This window comes from Natrix helvetica (genome assembly GCF_964273705.1).
Source record: "Natrix helvetica genome assembly, chromosome: Z".
Taxonomy (NCBI): Eukaryota; Metazoa; Chordata; class Lepidosauria; order Squamata; family Natricidae; genus Natrix; species Natrix helvetica.
The window spans coordinates 48,198,615-48,216,700 of NC_138554.1; the positions used below are offsets into that span (position 1 = coordinate 48,198,615).

The 18,086-nt window shown below is 36.9% G+C and overlaps 1 protein-coding gene across 2 annotated transcripts in view; it reads right to left on the reverse strand.

Annotated features, from left to right (window-relative positions):
- Positions 1-298: 298 nt before the first annotated feature.
- RAPGEFL1 (Rap guanine nucleotide exchange factor like 1) overlaps positions 299-18,086 on the reverse strand; it is a 75,098-nt gene continuing 57,310 nt past the window's right edge. The window contains exons 11-16 of one of the 2 annotated variants that reach the window (XM_081971181.1): positions 16,175-16,225; positions 15,008-15,095; positions 12,688-12,752; positions 6,615-6,669; positions 4,249-4,310; positions 299-3,047 (exon numbers count right to left, since the gene is read on the reverse strand). In XM_081971181.1, coding sequence (XP_081827307.1) covers positions 2,952-3,047; positions 4,249-4,310; positions 6,615-6,669; positions 12,688-12,752; positions 15,008-15,095; positions 16,175-16,225 — 417 coding nt within the window. In that variant the 3' untranslated portion in view covers positions 299-2,951. Of the gene's footprint in view, positions 4,311-6,614; positions 6,670-12,687; positions 12,753-15,007; positions 15,096-16,174; positions 16,226-18,086 lie in introns of both variants that reach the window. The other variant, XM_081971182.1, reaches the window with a different exon arrangement.

The window sequence follows — 18,086 nt, forward strand, 5'->3', positions numbered from 1 at the left end:
GGGTTTAAAAGGTTTCCTTGTAGTTGATTTTTTGTTATGTATTTTATGATGCATTTTTTCTTTATGTCACCTGCAGTCCTCTGATAAAGAGTTTATAAATTGAATAAAACAAAAAGCTATCAGACGTTTGTGAGTACTATTTAGTAACTATTATGTTTTTAATCAGTAAAATAAATTTTGCTGCTGCATCTTTGCCAGCATGTATATCGTCTTACTAGAAAAATAAAATGTTTTAATCCTTGTGAAGGCTTTGCTTCATGAGAGATAGGTAATGAAAAGATCAATATAAAATCCAGTATATTTCACAATGTTTTTATTTCCGCCATTTGTATTCTTATCCAACGTTTCTGTAGTAAAATAATAACAACAACAACCAATCATCATAGTAATAATAGCTACCAGACCAAAAATAAGCCGCACTTTCTTGGAATGATGCAATGCATCTTATATTCCAGTTTACAGAAGCTTCTTAGGACTATATGTAAGTGAACTGTCCCCAGTAGAAAAATCTCCGTATATTGGCCTGATACAACTCTTTTTTTAAAAAAAAGGCATGTACAATTCAAGAATGCTTTGTTAAAATATATATATACAACCTATATATAGATATATACATTATAAACACAGACACTAGGACCCGAAGCTCTCACCAGGAGAGAGAAAAAGAAACAAGACCAAGAGATCCTGAAATGAAAATCCCTGAACAAAAAAGCCACTAGAGGCAACCCTTATCCCTTACACACCACACATACATTAACCTTTATCTAAGAGGAAATCAGCAAAGCAGAAAAACAATTTTAAAGGTAACAAATTTATTTCCAGCGTCTAGTTTCTTGATAGCTATTAAAATAATGACCAAGCGTTAAATATGTTAGAAATGCAACAGAGAGAAATGCAGTACTCAGTTCTAAAAAGAAATTTACTGAGGTTCAAGTATTCCCCTTTAAGCATAAACTATATTCTGTACAGACGTGACATTGGGTTACTCAATAGGGTGGGAAATGCACCCTGAGCATGCTGAAGAGTATCCCTGTGGTTAATTCACCCTTTCGGAATGGAGCAGATCCCAGGACTTAATACTCAGATTCAAGAACCCAAACTAGAGGCACAACCTTATCATGCAAGAAGTATAGATCTGATTAATATCAAAAGTTCTTACATCTTGTCAATCTCGTAAAACAACTTATTAGATTTTTCAATAGGTGGTTACTCTAAAGCTGTTTGCAGAAAATTGGCATCTCTTAAAATAAAACAGGTCTCCAAATTCTTATTTTTATTGCAAATAAGTTAATCCAGAATGTATTCCCTTCCTAGTTCCATTCTGTTAGTTGTCATTGTAATTGAACAGTGCTTTTGAGCATGATCATACAATTGAACCCTTGTCCTTTTACAAGTGTGAAATCACATTAAAAAGGGTTGGGCTTTTTATCATGTCATAAGCTCCATCTTGATTCTTTTTGGCTCTACATACACACAAGTGTCCCTGAACAAGGATGTATTTTCATAATAATTTGGAAGTAGACATTAACAATGTTTTAGTACACCTTAAGTGCACTTTGTTCATAGAGGAAAGCAGGACAAGGGATAATAGTGGACCATTGTCCTTGCAACATATTATTTCAATAAATATAGGCAGAAATATTGCCTAATCCTGTATTACCTTGACAATTTATTGCAGTTTTATCCACAGTTAAGATTTAGATCATTAAATCAAATATTTTCCTCTCTGTATACCCTCCCGGTTAGGAATCAACTCCTTTGTTACAACAATTAAGCTTAAGAAAGGCTTCTAGTGCAATCAATAAAACCTCTTAGACAAGTGTAATTGTTTGATGGTGGGGAGAGAGAGGATGTGGAGGCCACAGGTCATGGGAGGTCCAGTAGTCCAGGTATTCTCCTTTGCTGCATTATACCTATTTTACAAGACCAAAGGCAAAAATTGTTTTATTTGCCATTACATTTGTGTGCATAGTATGGAGTAATTAAACATTTTTAATGTTCTTACAAATTGTCTCATGAAAGAAAAGGAAAACCTCAACATTCTCTCCTGAGATGAAATGGTAATATCCCATCCTGGTTCTTCATAGTAACTGAAGCTACAGGCACCATATCTGAGCTGCATACATTCACACAACTTTATGTGACATAAAGACTGTTCACCCAGGTTTTTGCAGACCAGATATGGTAGCCTCGCTACCTTCAGCCTTGCTGATGTTGATAACTACAATGACCCTTTTCAGAGCCACTCCAAGAGGAAGGGATAAATTACTTTGTTCTCTTCTAAATGTTCAAATATAAACATATTCAGTTCCTTCAGATGTATTCAATGCCAAGATAGCATCCATAATCATGGATTGTATCTTTCATGGCTTCCTGAAAAATGTTGATTGAGTTTAGTCAAAGTACTGAAGATCAAGTTGAGGAACAGAATAACGAAGTTGGAGGAGGTCTTCTACTTCAGCATCCTGCTCAAGCAAGAGACCCTCTATCATGTCAGACAAATGATTGTCCAATCTCTTCTAAAAACCTCTAGTGATGGAGCACCCAGAGCTTCTGAAGGCAATTCATTCCACTGATTATTCTTCTCATTGTCAGGAAATTTCTCCTTAGTTCTAGAGGTTGGATTTCTCCTTAATAAGTTTCCATCTGTTATTTCTTGTCCTGCTTCGAATGTTTTGCAGAATAGGTTGACACTCTCTTTTATGTGGCAGCTCGTTAGGGTTTGGAAGACTGCTACCGGTATCATGTCACTCCTAGTCTTCTCTTTATAAGACTAGATATATTCAGTTCCTGCAACCATTCTTCATATGCTTTAGCCTCCAGTCCCCTAATCATCTTTGTTGCTCTTCTCTGCACTCTTTCTAGAGTCTCTTTTGTATCATGAGGACCAAAACTTGATGCAGTATTCTGAATGTGATCTTACCAAAGCAGTAATAAGAAGTACTAGCACTTCATGTGATCTTGATACTATCCCCTCTGTTGATGCAGCCTAGGACTATAAAACAGTGATTCTCAGCAGAATGGGAATGGTTCAGGTTAATTAAAATCTGTTGAGTAAACATACTCTATTAATGAAGTACAGCAAATATTATTTTTGTATGCATTTTAAATTTTAAATGTTTCATTATTTTAAATCCCAGAGAATAGAAATACAGTATATCTATTGTGACTGGATATTAACAAGATTTTCTCACCTCAATTAAAATTAGATTTTGAAATGCATGGTTATGATTAACAGTCGGGGGAAATCTGAGAATTGGAGGCCTGAGAATCTCCTGTAATCTTAAAATGCTTCCACAGCAGGCTTTTTCAGAAGGAAATATAAATGTACATTAACACTATATAAATATTTTAATATTAACTATAAAAAATAAATGCTATTGGATATTTATGCACATGCTGTCACTGGCAACTGCTCTTTTACCAATTATTGAGATTGGAACCTTATTAATCTGATTCAAATATTTGTAATTTTTAAGGATTTGCCACATTTACTCATGGTGGGGAAGAAAAAACTTGATAAATAGGGTTCCAATCTCCAGTGAAAACTTCAGTCAAGAAATCCAACTGAATGTGATCTCCACAAAGCTGTTTCCATTTCTTCTGGACATTCTATTGTCTGTCTTAAGAATCCTGTAAAAGGGAGGTCATATGGAGCTTCCCCATGAGGCAGTATAAGATGGCCACTTCAGTTGTTAATACATTATTTTGACTGACGATAAAGGTGGCAGAGTTAAAAAAAAAAACCTGATAGATTGACCAATGGATTGAAAGAAACCTTTTGGAAAAATTTCCTGCATATGAATTATTATTAACTGACATGAGGCTTGATTAAGAGTTAAGACACAATTAAATTGCTCCACTATATTATAAAGAAACTAAAAAGGTGCTATTTGGGTTTTTCAGCTCTGACATCAAAGTGGACGGATGAATCTAGCAGGAGAGCTTCCCAGCAGATTGTGTCTCACTCTAATCGGTAAGATTACAAGGTGCCATTAAATTTTCCACCAACGTGCCTTGGGTCAGCCATGACAAAGACTCTTCATCCTTGCCATCTCATGACTCCATACTTGCCTCTACAACTAAGGCAAAGCCTAGGTGGGTCCCCTGTACATCCAAAAAGTGCTCAAGTATCATACAGAGTAAACATTCTTTTTAAACAATGCCTGCATATGGACAGGGATTTCACTGGCTGTTTGACTCCAGCTTGTGAGAGAGTTCAAAGAGCAAATTCTGATTGTCAATAACCTGGAATTGACGGACATAAGCCTTTGTCTGTAGCTGCTGAGGAGATGACTCCATCTCCAAACCTGTGGAAGACAGGAAGAAAAATATTATTTAGGGAACTTTGCCATCACACATACTAGGCTTTACATTTTATGAAATCATAGCTTTTTAAATAATGGTTTGTTGAACAAGCTATAGTTCAAACAATATGGTAAGCCATAATTTAGTTGTTTGTTTGGCTTAGTTTTCAAACCCATAAACTGATTCATAAATTATAATTTATGGCTTACTATAATATATGAAATCGGTCAACTGGGACTTGGAATAGAATTCTTTATTGGCCAAGTGTGATTGGACACACAAGGAATTTGTTTTTGGTGCATATGCTCTCAGTGTACATAAAAAGACAAGATACATTCGTCAAGAATCATAAGGAACAATACTTAATGATAGCCAGAGGGTACAAATAAACAATCAGGAAACAATCAATAGCAATATAAATTGTAAGGATACAAGCAACAAAGTTACAGTCATGTAGTCATAAGTGGGAGGAGATGGGTGATAGGAACGATGAGAAGACTAATAGTAATAGTAATGAAGTCTTAGTGAATAGTTTGACAGTGGTGAGGGAATTATTTGTTTAGCGGAGTGATAGCATTGGAGAAAGAAAACTGTTCTTGTGTCTAGTTGTCTTGGTGTGCAGTGCTCTATAGTGTCGTTTTGAGGGTAGGAATTGAAACAATTTATGTCCAGGATGCTGTAAATATTTTCACGGCATCTTTTTGACTCATGCAATGTACAGGTCCTCAATGGAAGGCAGGTTGGCAGTAATGGTTTTTTCTGCAGTTCTAATTATCCTCTGAAGTCTGTGTCTGTCTTATTGGGTTACAGAACCAAACCAGACAGTTATAGAGGTACAGATGACAGACTCAATAATTCCTCTGTAGAACCTATAGCTAAGCAAATCATAGCATCATATGCTGTATGAATCCAGCTGTAACTACATCTTAGGCTTTGGTATGGTACAATATTGTCTCCTAAAATATCTGATAAACTAACCCATCCAGAGTATTTAATGAACTGAATTCAGCTTTTATTTCCAAAAGAGCCTCTCACTTTTTTTTTCTATTTATATAGTTGCATAGTGGGTGAAAATTAGATTGCGCTCATCATTTCACCAAAAATGTTAGTAATATAGTTTGGTCACAAATCAACTTCTGATTTACAGGAGAGAATTAGAACACAAGAGATTAAGTATTTATCTTGATTCAACAAAAGAGTCCCAGAAAATCAGTACCATATCTGGATTGCAAAAATCCAGATAACCACAGAATGACAGTAGATAGATAGCATCAGATTCTTTGCAGATATTCAGCCACCATCCTAATTTGTAACCTGCATATTGGAATCCTATCAAAAGACATTTTAATTTCTCCATATTCTAAAGATATGTTCAAGAAGAAACAAAAGAAAAAACCAGGAAGAAGGTATATCCCTATCCAAACAGTGAGCCCAGAGCCAGACCATCTCTTTCCAATTACGCTCTCTGAGTTTCTTCAAGGTGATAATAATTAATTAGTTTAGCTAGGCTGTCTATTGATTTTATTTGGAATTCTCTATGTTTAATTGCTGTCTCTTTCTTTCCCATGTTTCCTTTTAGTAGATTCATTTTTGCATGTAGAGAATTGGTTCCTTGGTTTAATAGGATAAATTCTCATTACAAGTCTTTCCACATGCAGGACTGTATAATATTGCAATTGCCTCTTGTGCTCCAAGATTGCTAAAACATTTATTAAAAGGTTTAGTCAGGATAAATCAAAGTAGACTTCAATTTTCTATATGACTAGGCCAAATGGCAAATTCTTGATAGAAGAGTTAAGACAACTTTATATAAACTATGATGAACCAGAAAGTTCAGCCTAATTAATATTCTACAGCATATGATGGAAACTTTGGAAGAAGGAAGATTTTAAATTATCTGCTCTCCCTAGCCAAGTGAGCAAGACATAATAGTCATACACCACAGTTCATCCTTAAACTATCCAGCAACCATGGTTTTGCAGCTGTGCTACTCAGAGAAGGATGTAGCAGTCTAAGCAGGTGGCTCCTCTCATGCCAGTTATTACCTATGACCAAAGTGGCAGATGAATCAAATTAATGCCTGAGTACAATTGCTACCAAAAAAAATCCATACCACCACAATGGGATTTAGAAGTTCACCTAATTATTTAAACAAAACTCAGCAGATCACAATGATATATAGATCAGTTTAACATTCTAGTTTACTCATTGAGATATTGTGTTTCTTACATGCTCTGCTAAATGTCTCATAGCTATCGATACTAAAACCACATGTAAATAGCCCCACTTGTGATATAAATACTTACAGAGAGGTCGACTTCGGCATTTCCTGATAGTACGTACTTTTTCTGCAACTGAATGCTGCAAAAGAGAATACAAAAGGGAAAGAACACATCTAAACTTTGATCGTATAAAAGAATATTGACCATATTTAATTAGTAAACCACTAAAGTTCATAAGCAGAAAGTATATTGAAATTGTACTGTTTTTCCAACTTCATAGAGGAAGTTTGTCTGTTTGTTGGTTATCTCTCCCTCATCCATTTGATAAATATTTGTTTGAAGAAGGTGGTTGGATTTTATTTACAAAAGGCACTAAACAAAACAAACTATCTAAGCCCTTTTAAGTGAAGGTTTGAGCCAGTGTTTAATACAGTATAGAAACTACACTGATCACACTTGTAGATGAGCTGAATGGCATACACTTTTTCACCAGCAGGAGGAGAGTTCTACCAACAAATCAGGGCAGCCCTGTTGACTCCAGAATAGCAGCTACCCTCTTATCTGTTGTTTGTTTAATATACAGCTGGCTTTGCTATCAGATTGAATCACTCTCATTTTCAGGACTCACTAGAAGATTTTGTTAAGAACCATAACCAGGCAAGGTTTGGCGGGACTTAAAATTACTTTACGAAATAAATCTTTTGTCAACCATATGTTTTTTGAGGAGCATAAGAGGAGAGAGGAGAATTGGTATTATTTCTGCCTTGAGTTGTATATGAAAAAAGGAGGTAATAAAAATTTTAAAAGAGCTTCATAAGTTTACACATAAGGAAAAGACTTTATTAAAAATGATTGCTGACCTGCTGCAGCAAGAATCATATTGGAATGCTGTTTTTAAAGTTCTATTTTTGTAGTATCGATTGATGAAATGGAAAATAGGTAAAGAGAAAGGAAATCTATTTCTCTGCTAACAAAAAAAAGTACTATCGATTGTTGGTAAAATATAACTAACCTCAAGTAAAGCACTATGTAGGGTTAATTAACAGCATTTTCCTATTATAGACCTTAACACATACAGTAACTAACAAGTGTTGGTTATGGCATAAGATTTTGTGAGTTACCTTAGATGCACAGAAGTGTAAGATTTAATTTGGTGAGAGAGGGGAGAAGACAAGTTGGTTATGCAGGTTAAATATGAGAGAGATTATCAATTAATGATTGTAATATATGCTTGATGCGATTTTGAGATAGATTGAAATCTTTTGATGTATGTAAGTTTTCAGCAATCTCTCATTCAGTTACACTGTTAAATCCTTTTTTAAAACACTCAGGACATTCTTCTGCAAATCAAAAAGTGCTTTGAAAAAAAACAGACTTTAACGTTTCGCCTGATAGAAAGTGGTCAGCACACATTTGAAGCTCTTAAAAATCTGCAGTTTTTTATTTTCAAAAAGTACTTTTCTTTGTCCAATCTATTGGTAACTTCCTCGTGGGGTTTTAGAAGAGCTCTGTAACTCTGCATAACTCCATCATTTTTCAACTGTGCTTCTGTTTTACAGAAGCCTATGAATCCTAAAGGCAAAATTTTCTCTCCAATTTTAGTTCCTGCTAATTTCACAGACCCATCCATGTTGGAGGTGTTCTTATTTTTAGCAACAGTATGGCACCATCGCTTTCTTCTAAGATGTTTATTTGATTTTCCAATTTAGCCCACAACCATAAGGACTCTTGAGTATTAACATCCTTTTTATTTTTTTCTGGAACAGCCAAGTTTTTTTTCAGACATTCATAATAATTTGTTCTTTTTTCCCTAAAACTCCTGAAATGCCATCTAAGATGCTATTAAAAATGGCCAAAAGCAACTTGAGAGAGAGAGAGAGGGAGGGAGGGAGAGAGAGAGATCTCCATATTCTGCTGAGCACGTTCTTTTGGATAAATAGACTTGTTGGAAATACGTTATATGGATAATTACAGAACTTTTCTTTCTATAATTGGAAAGAGATGAATGCCCAGTCTCCAAATAATTCTGCCTTTCACACAATGCACATTTAGGCCAGAGGCTGAGGTCATAAGAAAAACAGGGCTTCACTGACCAAGATGTAGCTTCGTTTATATACCACCACTACCACCTCCGTCTCCTCTTCCCCAGAGACTAGAAAATCTGGGCCAACTCTCCCTCACACATGCACATTCGTCTCTTAACAAGGAGAGCTGCAGGAGCTTCTGCAAAACTGTTGCCATGGTAACTCCACTGTCCCACTCAGCTAGACACTGTACAGAGGACTCACCCCTAGATAATCTCCCCGGGGCATGGGGGAGATGCAGGAGAGGAGGGGACCTGAGCCATCCCATCCTCCCACTGTCAGTCTGCATTTGCTCAGCCTTGCTGGAGGCTAAAGTAAACCATTCCTACTCTTCCCCAGTCCTACAGCAGGGACCAAAATAGTGCTGAGTGTTTCTTGCAACTCGTTACATCCTTGCATGGTGAGCAGCCTCAGCAGGAAAGGAAAGGCAGAAAAAGATGAGCTCTGAGGCAGAAAATTAAAACAGCTCTAGCCTCCAGCACCCGTTTCTCCTTATGCCTTTTTGCAGCAGAGAAAAAGGCTTTTGGCTTACTACGCAGCCGAACAATAAACCTGTATGCCTTTGGCATGGGGTGGGAGGGTGGAAGGGATTTTTCCCTGGGTAAACTATGCGGGGAATGGACTAACCCCTCCTCCTTTCCTAAACTTAGTCATATTTACTAGATCCTCATTTTCTCTGCACATCTTAAAAATATTTTGAAAAACAGCCCCAGATCTTCAGATGTCACTTTGGACAACAAATACTATAGGGGGGGGGGGGGTGTCGCCATATTTAACCAGCAATCTATAAATCTAACTGGCCGTCTACCCAGGCTTAATCAAGGGCAAAGCCCTCTGCCAAAGCATTTCTACTCCAGGTCAGACTATTAACCTTGAGAATGCTGACACAGAAAATAATCCATAACGAAACAATTCCTACTTTGTCACACATGGTCCCTGAAGCCCCCTGCTTGCTTTTCTTCCCTCTATTTTGCAATTGGGGAAAATTTCAGGAGAATTATTGAACAGTGTTCTTAAGGGTGAGACGCTATCATTCCAATCCTTAAATTCCCATTAGTGCTATAAATTATTCTTTCTCAAGAGATATGGTTCCCCCCACCCCCTGCTGCCCCATCTTTTTAGAAGAACAAAGCTGTTTCTTCCATATACGCTCCACAGTTTTCCCCTAGCCACCATTTCTCCCTTCGCCTTCTTCCCCTGGAATAGTATACGGTCTTAAAGCTTGCAATGAATAAAAAATAGCACACAAAGAATACAATTTGTGTTTAAAACTGCTGCTGTCATTTACAATAATAAAAACAGTTTTAATGATAGGAGAATTAGAATTTGCCATTTCAAATTATGAGATTTGCCCTCTACCAAGTTGGGAAAGTTTTGGTAAAATAAATTCAAATCCATTATTTCTGCAGAAAATACCCCTGTTCAGGCATTATTACATCCAGAACACTCAGAGCAATACCTTCCTGCATGTATTGTTCCTTCAGCATAACAGGAAGAAAGCTTATAAATGAGAATCAGTTTGGTCTAGTGGTTAAGGTGATGCCTAGAAATTAGTACACTGAGTTTAGATCCACTTTAGGCCTAATAGCCAGCTGGGAGAATGGCCTGTCACCCTCCCTCAGCCAGACCTCACAGGGTTATTGTAGTGGTGGGGAAAAAGAGGACAAGGAAGGAGTATTATGTATGTTTGCCATCTTGAGTTACTTATAAGATATCCGAGGAGCCATCTCACCTGATGTGACTTTTGCCTCACTTGTTCCAATGAAAAGGGTCTACTTTGGATCCCAAAGAATTTTGACTGGGGAGGTCGGGAAGAAGGGCCTTTTCAGCTGTGGCTCCCACCCTCTGAAACATCCTTCTGTTAGAAATGTTAGATCCACATCCACACTCTTGGCCTCCCAGAAGAGCCTGAAAACTTGGCTCTGCCACTTGATCTGGGGCCCCGATAGAGTTCTGCCACGTTAAAATGGCTGAATGCGCCGAGAAGATTCTACCCCGATTGCCCACTGTGTTGGCTTTTAGCTTTTTTCTTTAATTCCTCTAATTATAATTATCTTGTTGGACTCTTCCACTTTTTATCATATGGTAAGCTGCCCAGAGGCGCTGCATCAGTAAAACGGACAGCACAAAAATTTAACAAATAAATAGAGGCAGGATAAAAAATACTTTAATATATTTGATGTTTATACTGAACAGGAAACTCACTTGTGCCTAGCTGTGCATACAACTATACGCATGTGAGTTTCAATATCCTGCATTACCGGCCATCCCCTGCTTCGTCCCTGCAGCTGCAGGGAACAGGCAATGGTTATAGGAAGCTGATGTCATTTCAGAGATGTCAGTAGGAGATAGGATTCAACCAGCACGCTCACATGGTAAGTATTTTATGTTGAAGAGTGCTTGAATGGAGCTAATTCAAGAGGCCATCTGTGCACAGCACAACCTCTTTTCTCTCCCCAATTACAAAGGCTGAAGCCTAGGATTCTTTTCCTGAAGGAAAAGGGGCACAGGAAACCTATACATAAATGCATAGGTATGGATGCTAAGTCACCACCTTATGTCTGCCATGTCACCTGTTATAGCTGTGAAATTCTCCTTCTGAATTGTTCAACATTGTAGGTTAATGTTTTTAATTATACCTTAAAAGCAAATGAACAAAAAACTTCTTTGTTTTTATAATAGTGTAAAGAGGTTATTGCAAAATAAATGAGTATAATATACAGCAGCACCTGTTTTTTTTTAGCTATGTGTGAAATTGAGTGTGTGCTTGTATCTGTGAAGGAGAGAAATCACACAAGTGATGTCTAGTGTAATAATGAAGTTGCAAATGCATCACAGCTTTGAATGTGAGCTCTTGGAAAGAACACAGCTTGGTGACAAATCATTTGTTTTGCATGCAAAATGTTTTGAGATCAAGTTTCAGATAGGACTCAAAATCTTATCCTCACCTGAAAAATCATTGACAGTCATGTTGATAATTCTAGTCTAAACAGACCAACTATAAATCAGATTACAAACCTGAAATGTCTTTCATTTTTCTGTATTGGATGCTAAAAGAAGTGAAATAATTTTGTTCCAGTAAAAAATTGAAACAGGTTTTAATTTGAAGGAATTTTATTCCAAAGAAGTACCGTAGGTGAAAGAAACACCCCTGTTTAAATGATTCAAAAGCTTATAGATCAAGAATCAGAAATTTCCCAGCAGCATTTTGTAGGTAAGAAAAGCCTAGCCTTTCCCTTCAGAATCTTTACAGACTGGCCTGGGGAAAAAAGGCACTTAGAAATAAAAAATGTACCTTTGTCATTCCTCATGCTACTTTAGTGCATAAGCAAGTTCCACATAATTTAGGAATCAAGTGTAGCTGCCAGTGGCAACAACACTGTGATTGTACTCAAAGAAAACTAGCACAAATTTGGCAAGAAATAGAAAGAAACAACAATCTTGCAAGTACTTTTTTCATATTTATCATGGAGGCAAATCAGTTTCATCAAGAGAGTATGCCAAATCATGCAGCATCTTCTTTGGCGTTTCATTGCATACAGTTTTTATATTCTCACAAATGGCAAATTATCTAGAGTTACCATCAGGCATTTAGCCCACTTTAGAAAGCAAATGTCTCCTGCATGCATTCACCCCATGATTTTACAACCATCTGAGTTAGTACATCATTTTACCATTTTTCTGATGCTTTAAAATCGCATTTCCTTATGGAGGCTAACTAATTTTTCTTTTAAGGATCCCCTGAGAGAAGATGGACTAGACCAGGGATCCCCAACCCCCAGTCTGTGGACCAGTACCAGGCTCTGGCATGCCAGAAACCAGGCAAACAAGTGAAGCCCCATCCGCGGGATGCAGGTAGCCCATAAATCCAAACCACCTGCAGTCCACAGAAAAACCTCTCTCCACAGCACCAGTCCCTGGTGCCCTAACAGTTAGGGGCCATTGGACTAGACAAACTTTAGATCTATTGCCTTTTTATGATATAATTAGTCCTGGTTTGTCAACTAGGAAATTAAAGTCACTTTGAAGTACACAGTAAACAAAACTGAGAATTATTTGATATATATTCTTACCAGTTTCTCTACATTGATTAATCCATCCACTAAGGTTTTGCTAGCTTCATGCAAAAATGTCAAGTCTGAGAAGAGAGGAGGTAAAAAGAGGAAAAGTAAATTGAGAAAAGGAGGAAAAGCAACAATTCATTTCTAACTTTTAAAAAGATATAGCTAAGTAATCAAATAATCCTTCTCTGCTGCAATTGGAGTAGAATGTAGCACGTTAGAAGGAAACCCTCTATTTATGCTCCAAGGCACATTTATATATTAATTCTGCTAATATCTCAGTGTCTGCTACTTTGATAGAATTACATGCATGCATAAGAAAAACATATCAAAAGCATATTTGAATAGTGATGATGAAGAATGTGAAAATAAGTTTTGTCTTTAAAGTCACAAATAGATTTTCTGGGTTGAAAATATTCATATGCATAGGAGAAAAGTGATAGTTTTGTTGATAACTAAAATAATGCCAAACTTTTTCCTGAATAGATTCTGCTTCTTGAACATCTTGGGAGTTATGGAGTACTCTCTAGATGTGTTCAATTTAAACGCCATACAAAGTCCTCAACTTATGACAACAACTGAGCCCAAAAATTATGTTGCTAAGACAGTTGTTGAGTGAGCTTTGTCCCATTTTGCAACCTTTCTCGCCACAGTTGTTAAGTGAATTACTGCAGTTGTTAAATTAATAACATAGATTGGTAAATGAATCTGACTTCCCCATTGACTTGTCAGAAGGTCACAAAAGTTGTTCAAGTGACCTCTGAATTTTGATCCCATGGCCATGGGGATGCTACAATGAACATAACAGAAAAAAACAATCATAACTGTTTCAGTGCCACTGTAACTTTGATCAGTCACTAAATGAACTGTTGTAAATCGAGGACTACCTATAATTGCTGGTGACCAAGCAATCCTGGCTTTTTAGACCATTGTATTATTATTGTTACAAATATCCTGACTTCAAAATTAAGCCTAACACTAGATTTACTGAGGACTGTCCTGCATAACAGACTTAAGATGCTTGTCTCCCATGCTGAAACAGATAGACCTTAAGGAGCTGTACAAATAGTTCTCGACTTAAGTCCACAATTGAGCCCAAAATTTATGTTACTAAGCAAGGCAGTTGTTATTGGGAGTTTATTCCATTTTATAATCTTTTTTTGCAAGAGGCATTAAGCAAATCACTACAGTTGTTAAGTGAATCATGCAGGCATTAAGCAAATTTGGCTTCTCCCATTGACTTTGCTTGTTGACAGCTGACTAGAAAGGTTACAAATGGTGATCAGATGGTCCACGGATATACTGTCATAAATACATCCCAGCTGCCAAACATCTGAATTTTGATCATGTGACCATGGGGATACTGTAATGGTCACAAGTGTAAAAACAAACCATTGTAATTTTGATTGGTCACTAAATGAAACCTTGTAAGAAAAGGACTACCTGTAATCCAGATTTCTACTCAATCTAAAATTGGCAATAATGTTGGCCAGATGTTCGGTCTGATGGTATTATCACAGCCACAAACTGCCGGATTCCCTTGCTTCTTTACCTCTCCCAGTCTTGCTAGAAAACAAGCACCAATGTTTTTTCTATGCTTGCATTGGCTTCAGGACATGTTTCTATTGATACATTGTTTAAGTTCCTCCTTATGCCTGGCACCTTCCTGTCCTGTATGTCCATTGGTGGGCAGGAACAAAAAGAGGGGACACCACCATTGTTAATTTGAAAAATTATTGTCAATTTTGGTTGGTTAAAAAAAAGTCCAAAATTTCACTCCTCTGCCAGTGGAAGGAGGGGCAGGGAGGAATAAAAGGAACTGGCCTCTCTGACTAGCTGCTGTAATCCTGTTGCATAAGTGAATATCAGAGAGCAATTCAGGCTTTACATGAGTATGCTCCTCTTCATCCATAAAGAGATCCTGAAAATTCATTCAGAGCAACAGCTAATAACTGGACAGAAGGGATGCCACCAGATGCCAACAACTAATAGAAGGAAACATTGCCTAGAGAAGGGATGGACTAGGGAATTCTGGGAGTTAAAACCCACAAGTTGCTAAGATTGGACATCCCTGGCTGATTAAAGAGTAAAAGGGAAACCACATGGCTAAACTTCTACCAGGACAAATTGAAAAACACTAGTTTTTAAATAGGGCAGAAAAGCACAATGGTAAATTGTTTCTGTGCTAGGAGAAAGACAAGCTGAGGGTGACATCATCCAGTCCTTTCAATGTGACCAAGTTAGTAGGTTTTGCAGAAGATTCCTGAGACCGTTTCCCACACATTCCAGTTTGAGAAAAGCAAGGACTCCGTATCCATCAAGTACCACTAACCTTTTAGGATGAGGGGCACAAAGGGGATAATGGGTGGTTTCATCCTAGACAGAACTTCTCTGTAACTTTTATGATTCCTACAAGGATCCTGAAATGCAAAAGAGAAATGAAAAACTCAATAGTTTCTGAGATAAAAACAGAGACAGAATCAACGGCAGCCATTCCCTCATCCCCATTTTTTTTTAATTACCGGTAAACTACAGAGCACAAAGCCATGGATATAGCCAATTAAATGTGTTAAATATGAATCCTCCATGAGGCTAGGAGGCTCAAAATCATTTCAATCATCACAAAGACTGTTTGAACTATGCAGATTTAGGATTACTTTGAAAGAGCAGGAGAGGAAAAAAGAAAAAAGGAAGGGAAAAAAGTATCTTTTTAAAGAATGTGGACCTCCAAGATGAAAAACTATTTCTATCAGTAGTTTCCCCCCCATTTTTTTTAATATCACAATGTTAAAAGAGATTCCAGGCAACATTCTTGGTCTATATTTATTTCATGGTGGCTGACAGCAAAAATCTACAAATATTAAAAATTCTGCCGTAGCTCATTGGGGTACAAACATATGGATCTGTTGTTCATGTGAAATGTCCACCACTTGTTTGTAGAAGAACCTCAGTAAGCTTCCAAGAAAACTACCTAGGTCACCAACTGGTGGTCTGTGAGAAAATTTTGTTGGTCTGCAGAAAAATTATTTGCTTTTTGTTATATTGTACTAAATATTATTTATCTTTTTAAAAAATCATATTAGTGGTCCGCAGGATTTAAAATTATGAATTTAGTGGTACCTGAGGTCCGAAAGGTTGGTAACCCATGACCTAGGAGACTACCTAGGACACTGTTTATTAACCACTATTATGAAAAGAAAAAAATGAATGACTTCTAGAAAACATTAGAAGAGAGGGTTTTCAGCATCTAAATTGAGCTTTATCGGTGGGAAAAGCTTTATCTTAATTGCTGGAAGTGAAGTAGCCTAAAATCTAGATTTTTTTCCTAGTTTTGATTTAGGAAAAAAGAAAAAAAGAGAGAATTCAAGGCTTATAATAAAGTGGGATTAAAATAAAATATTTGAACTGGATGCTCTTGTTGCTTGAATTGCACACTTTTAGTTCCTTTTAGTCGCCAGTTTTTACCAGTTCTTTTATAAAGGAAATATGAATGATTTACCGTGAGATTTTCAAATTTACGAAACAAGTTTTTAAATTTGCCTGGAAGCTTCTGGAAGAAAAACAAACAGAATGATAATCAGAGATATAAACAGTTCTAAATGGACAAGATGTTTTAAAAACAATCCGTTCAGAGCAGAGTTTGTCCTGTTCAGACTGTCTTCAGTGATGGATGTGGACTAATCTATCCAGACAAAAGGCTGCTAGGCACTGTGGAAAACTTGCAGATGTTGACTGAAAGTAAATTGAGCAAGCTACAATTTAAAGAGGAGGAAGGCGTGTCTCCCAACATTTTCCCTTCCAACTGCTTTGCCAAAAAATAAAGATTTCTCCATGAGTAGGTAATAAGTGTCAGAAGTGCCCCAGTATGGAAGCTATGTATAGCTTCTGAGAAGCAGCTGATATTTTGGAGGAAAACAAGTGACCACATTGAGGCTTACATTAATCCCTGGTTTAATGGAATTCATTTTAAAATGAAGAGTGAAGCACAAACTCTCTTCTCCTAATTTTCAGGCATTAGGTAGATAACCCTTTGAGACTTCAGATAAGGGAAAGTAGTTAACGGGCAAACCTGTTTAAAAATTTGAACTGAGAATTTATGCTGTTTTCTAATGTTTTCTTAGATCTCCTTTTTCAATGAAAGTTAGACTGCATCTTACAACTAGTAGAACCATCTAACATGGCCAGGTGTATAGCAAGGACCATAAGAGAACTAGAAGAACCATCTTACCCTGAAGAGACTAGTTTACCCACCAATGGTGGCAGAGGGGGCATACTGCAGATCCTGTCAGTCAAGGAATTTTGGTTGGCAGGGTCCAGAAGAAGAGCCTTTTCTGCTGTGGTTCCTCCCCTTTGGAATATCATACCCTCTGAGTTGAGACCAGCTCCTATCCTTCTGACCTTCCACAAGAGCCTTAAGACCTGATTCTGCCAGATGGCTTGGGGCTCAAATGGGCTTCACACCTGAGATGGTTGATTAATTAAGAGCTAATACCACCTCTCCCCCCCCCCCCATCTGATTCCTTCCTTCTCCATCTTGTGACAATACTTTTATTTTGTTTATATTGTAGTTTTATTGGGTTAGAATATTTGATGGTTTTAATGTATTTTATGCTGTAAACTGCTCGGTCGCTTTAAAATGAGATGGGTGGAAAATAAATTTAATAATAAGATAATAAGAGAACAAGTAGATCTCTTCAGGTGCAGCAAACAAGTTCAGGTTCAGTCAGTACTTTCTACTGTAGTATGGACATGGAATTTGCAAAACAGCATTTAGGACTGTAATTGTCTAACTACCGTGTTAAATCCCAAGCTGTGGTAATTTAAGGCCACATACATTACAAAATGGCTCCCAGCCTCTTTCAATACATAAGGAGTGATAAGAGTATACCCTTCCATCCAGTTTTGAATGAATTTGATTGTTAAAGATACACGTGATGCATAATAACCACACAGGATACAGGAACTGGTTCTTGGATCTGAGCTAGATCCATTAAATCCATTAATAAAAAACTTTACACACTTACATTCTATGAATCTATATATGTATGCATATATTTCTGTACATAAAAGGTGAGCTCATATGCCCGCATGTTACTCATTTGGTTTTGTTTTATACTTGATTAGGATTTAGGTTTGATTTTCTCCTAAGATGTCAGAATTATACGGTATATTCATAAGGTATACCTTTAGGATTTACACATGCTAACTTAGAAAGAAGAACAGGGATTCTCTGAAGGCCTGATAAATATTTCATCAAAACTATTGTGCATTTTTATGTATTATGTGAATTAGCTATTATGAGTTGTAAACTGTGGTGCATTAGGCAAATCATAATTTAATACAACATGGAATCAGATATAGCCCAAAGATTAAGATACTAAGATTTGTATAAACTGTATAAATTCAACACT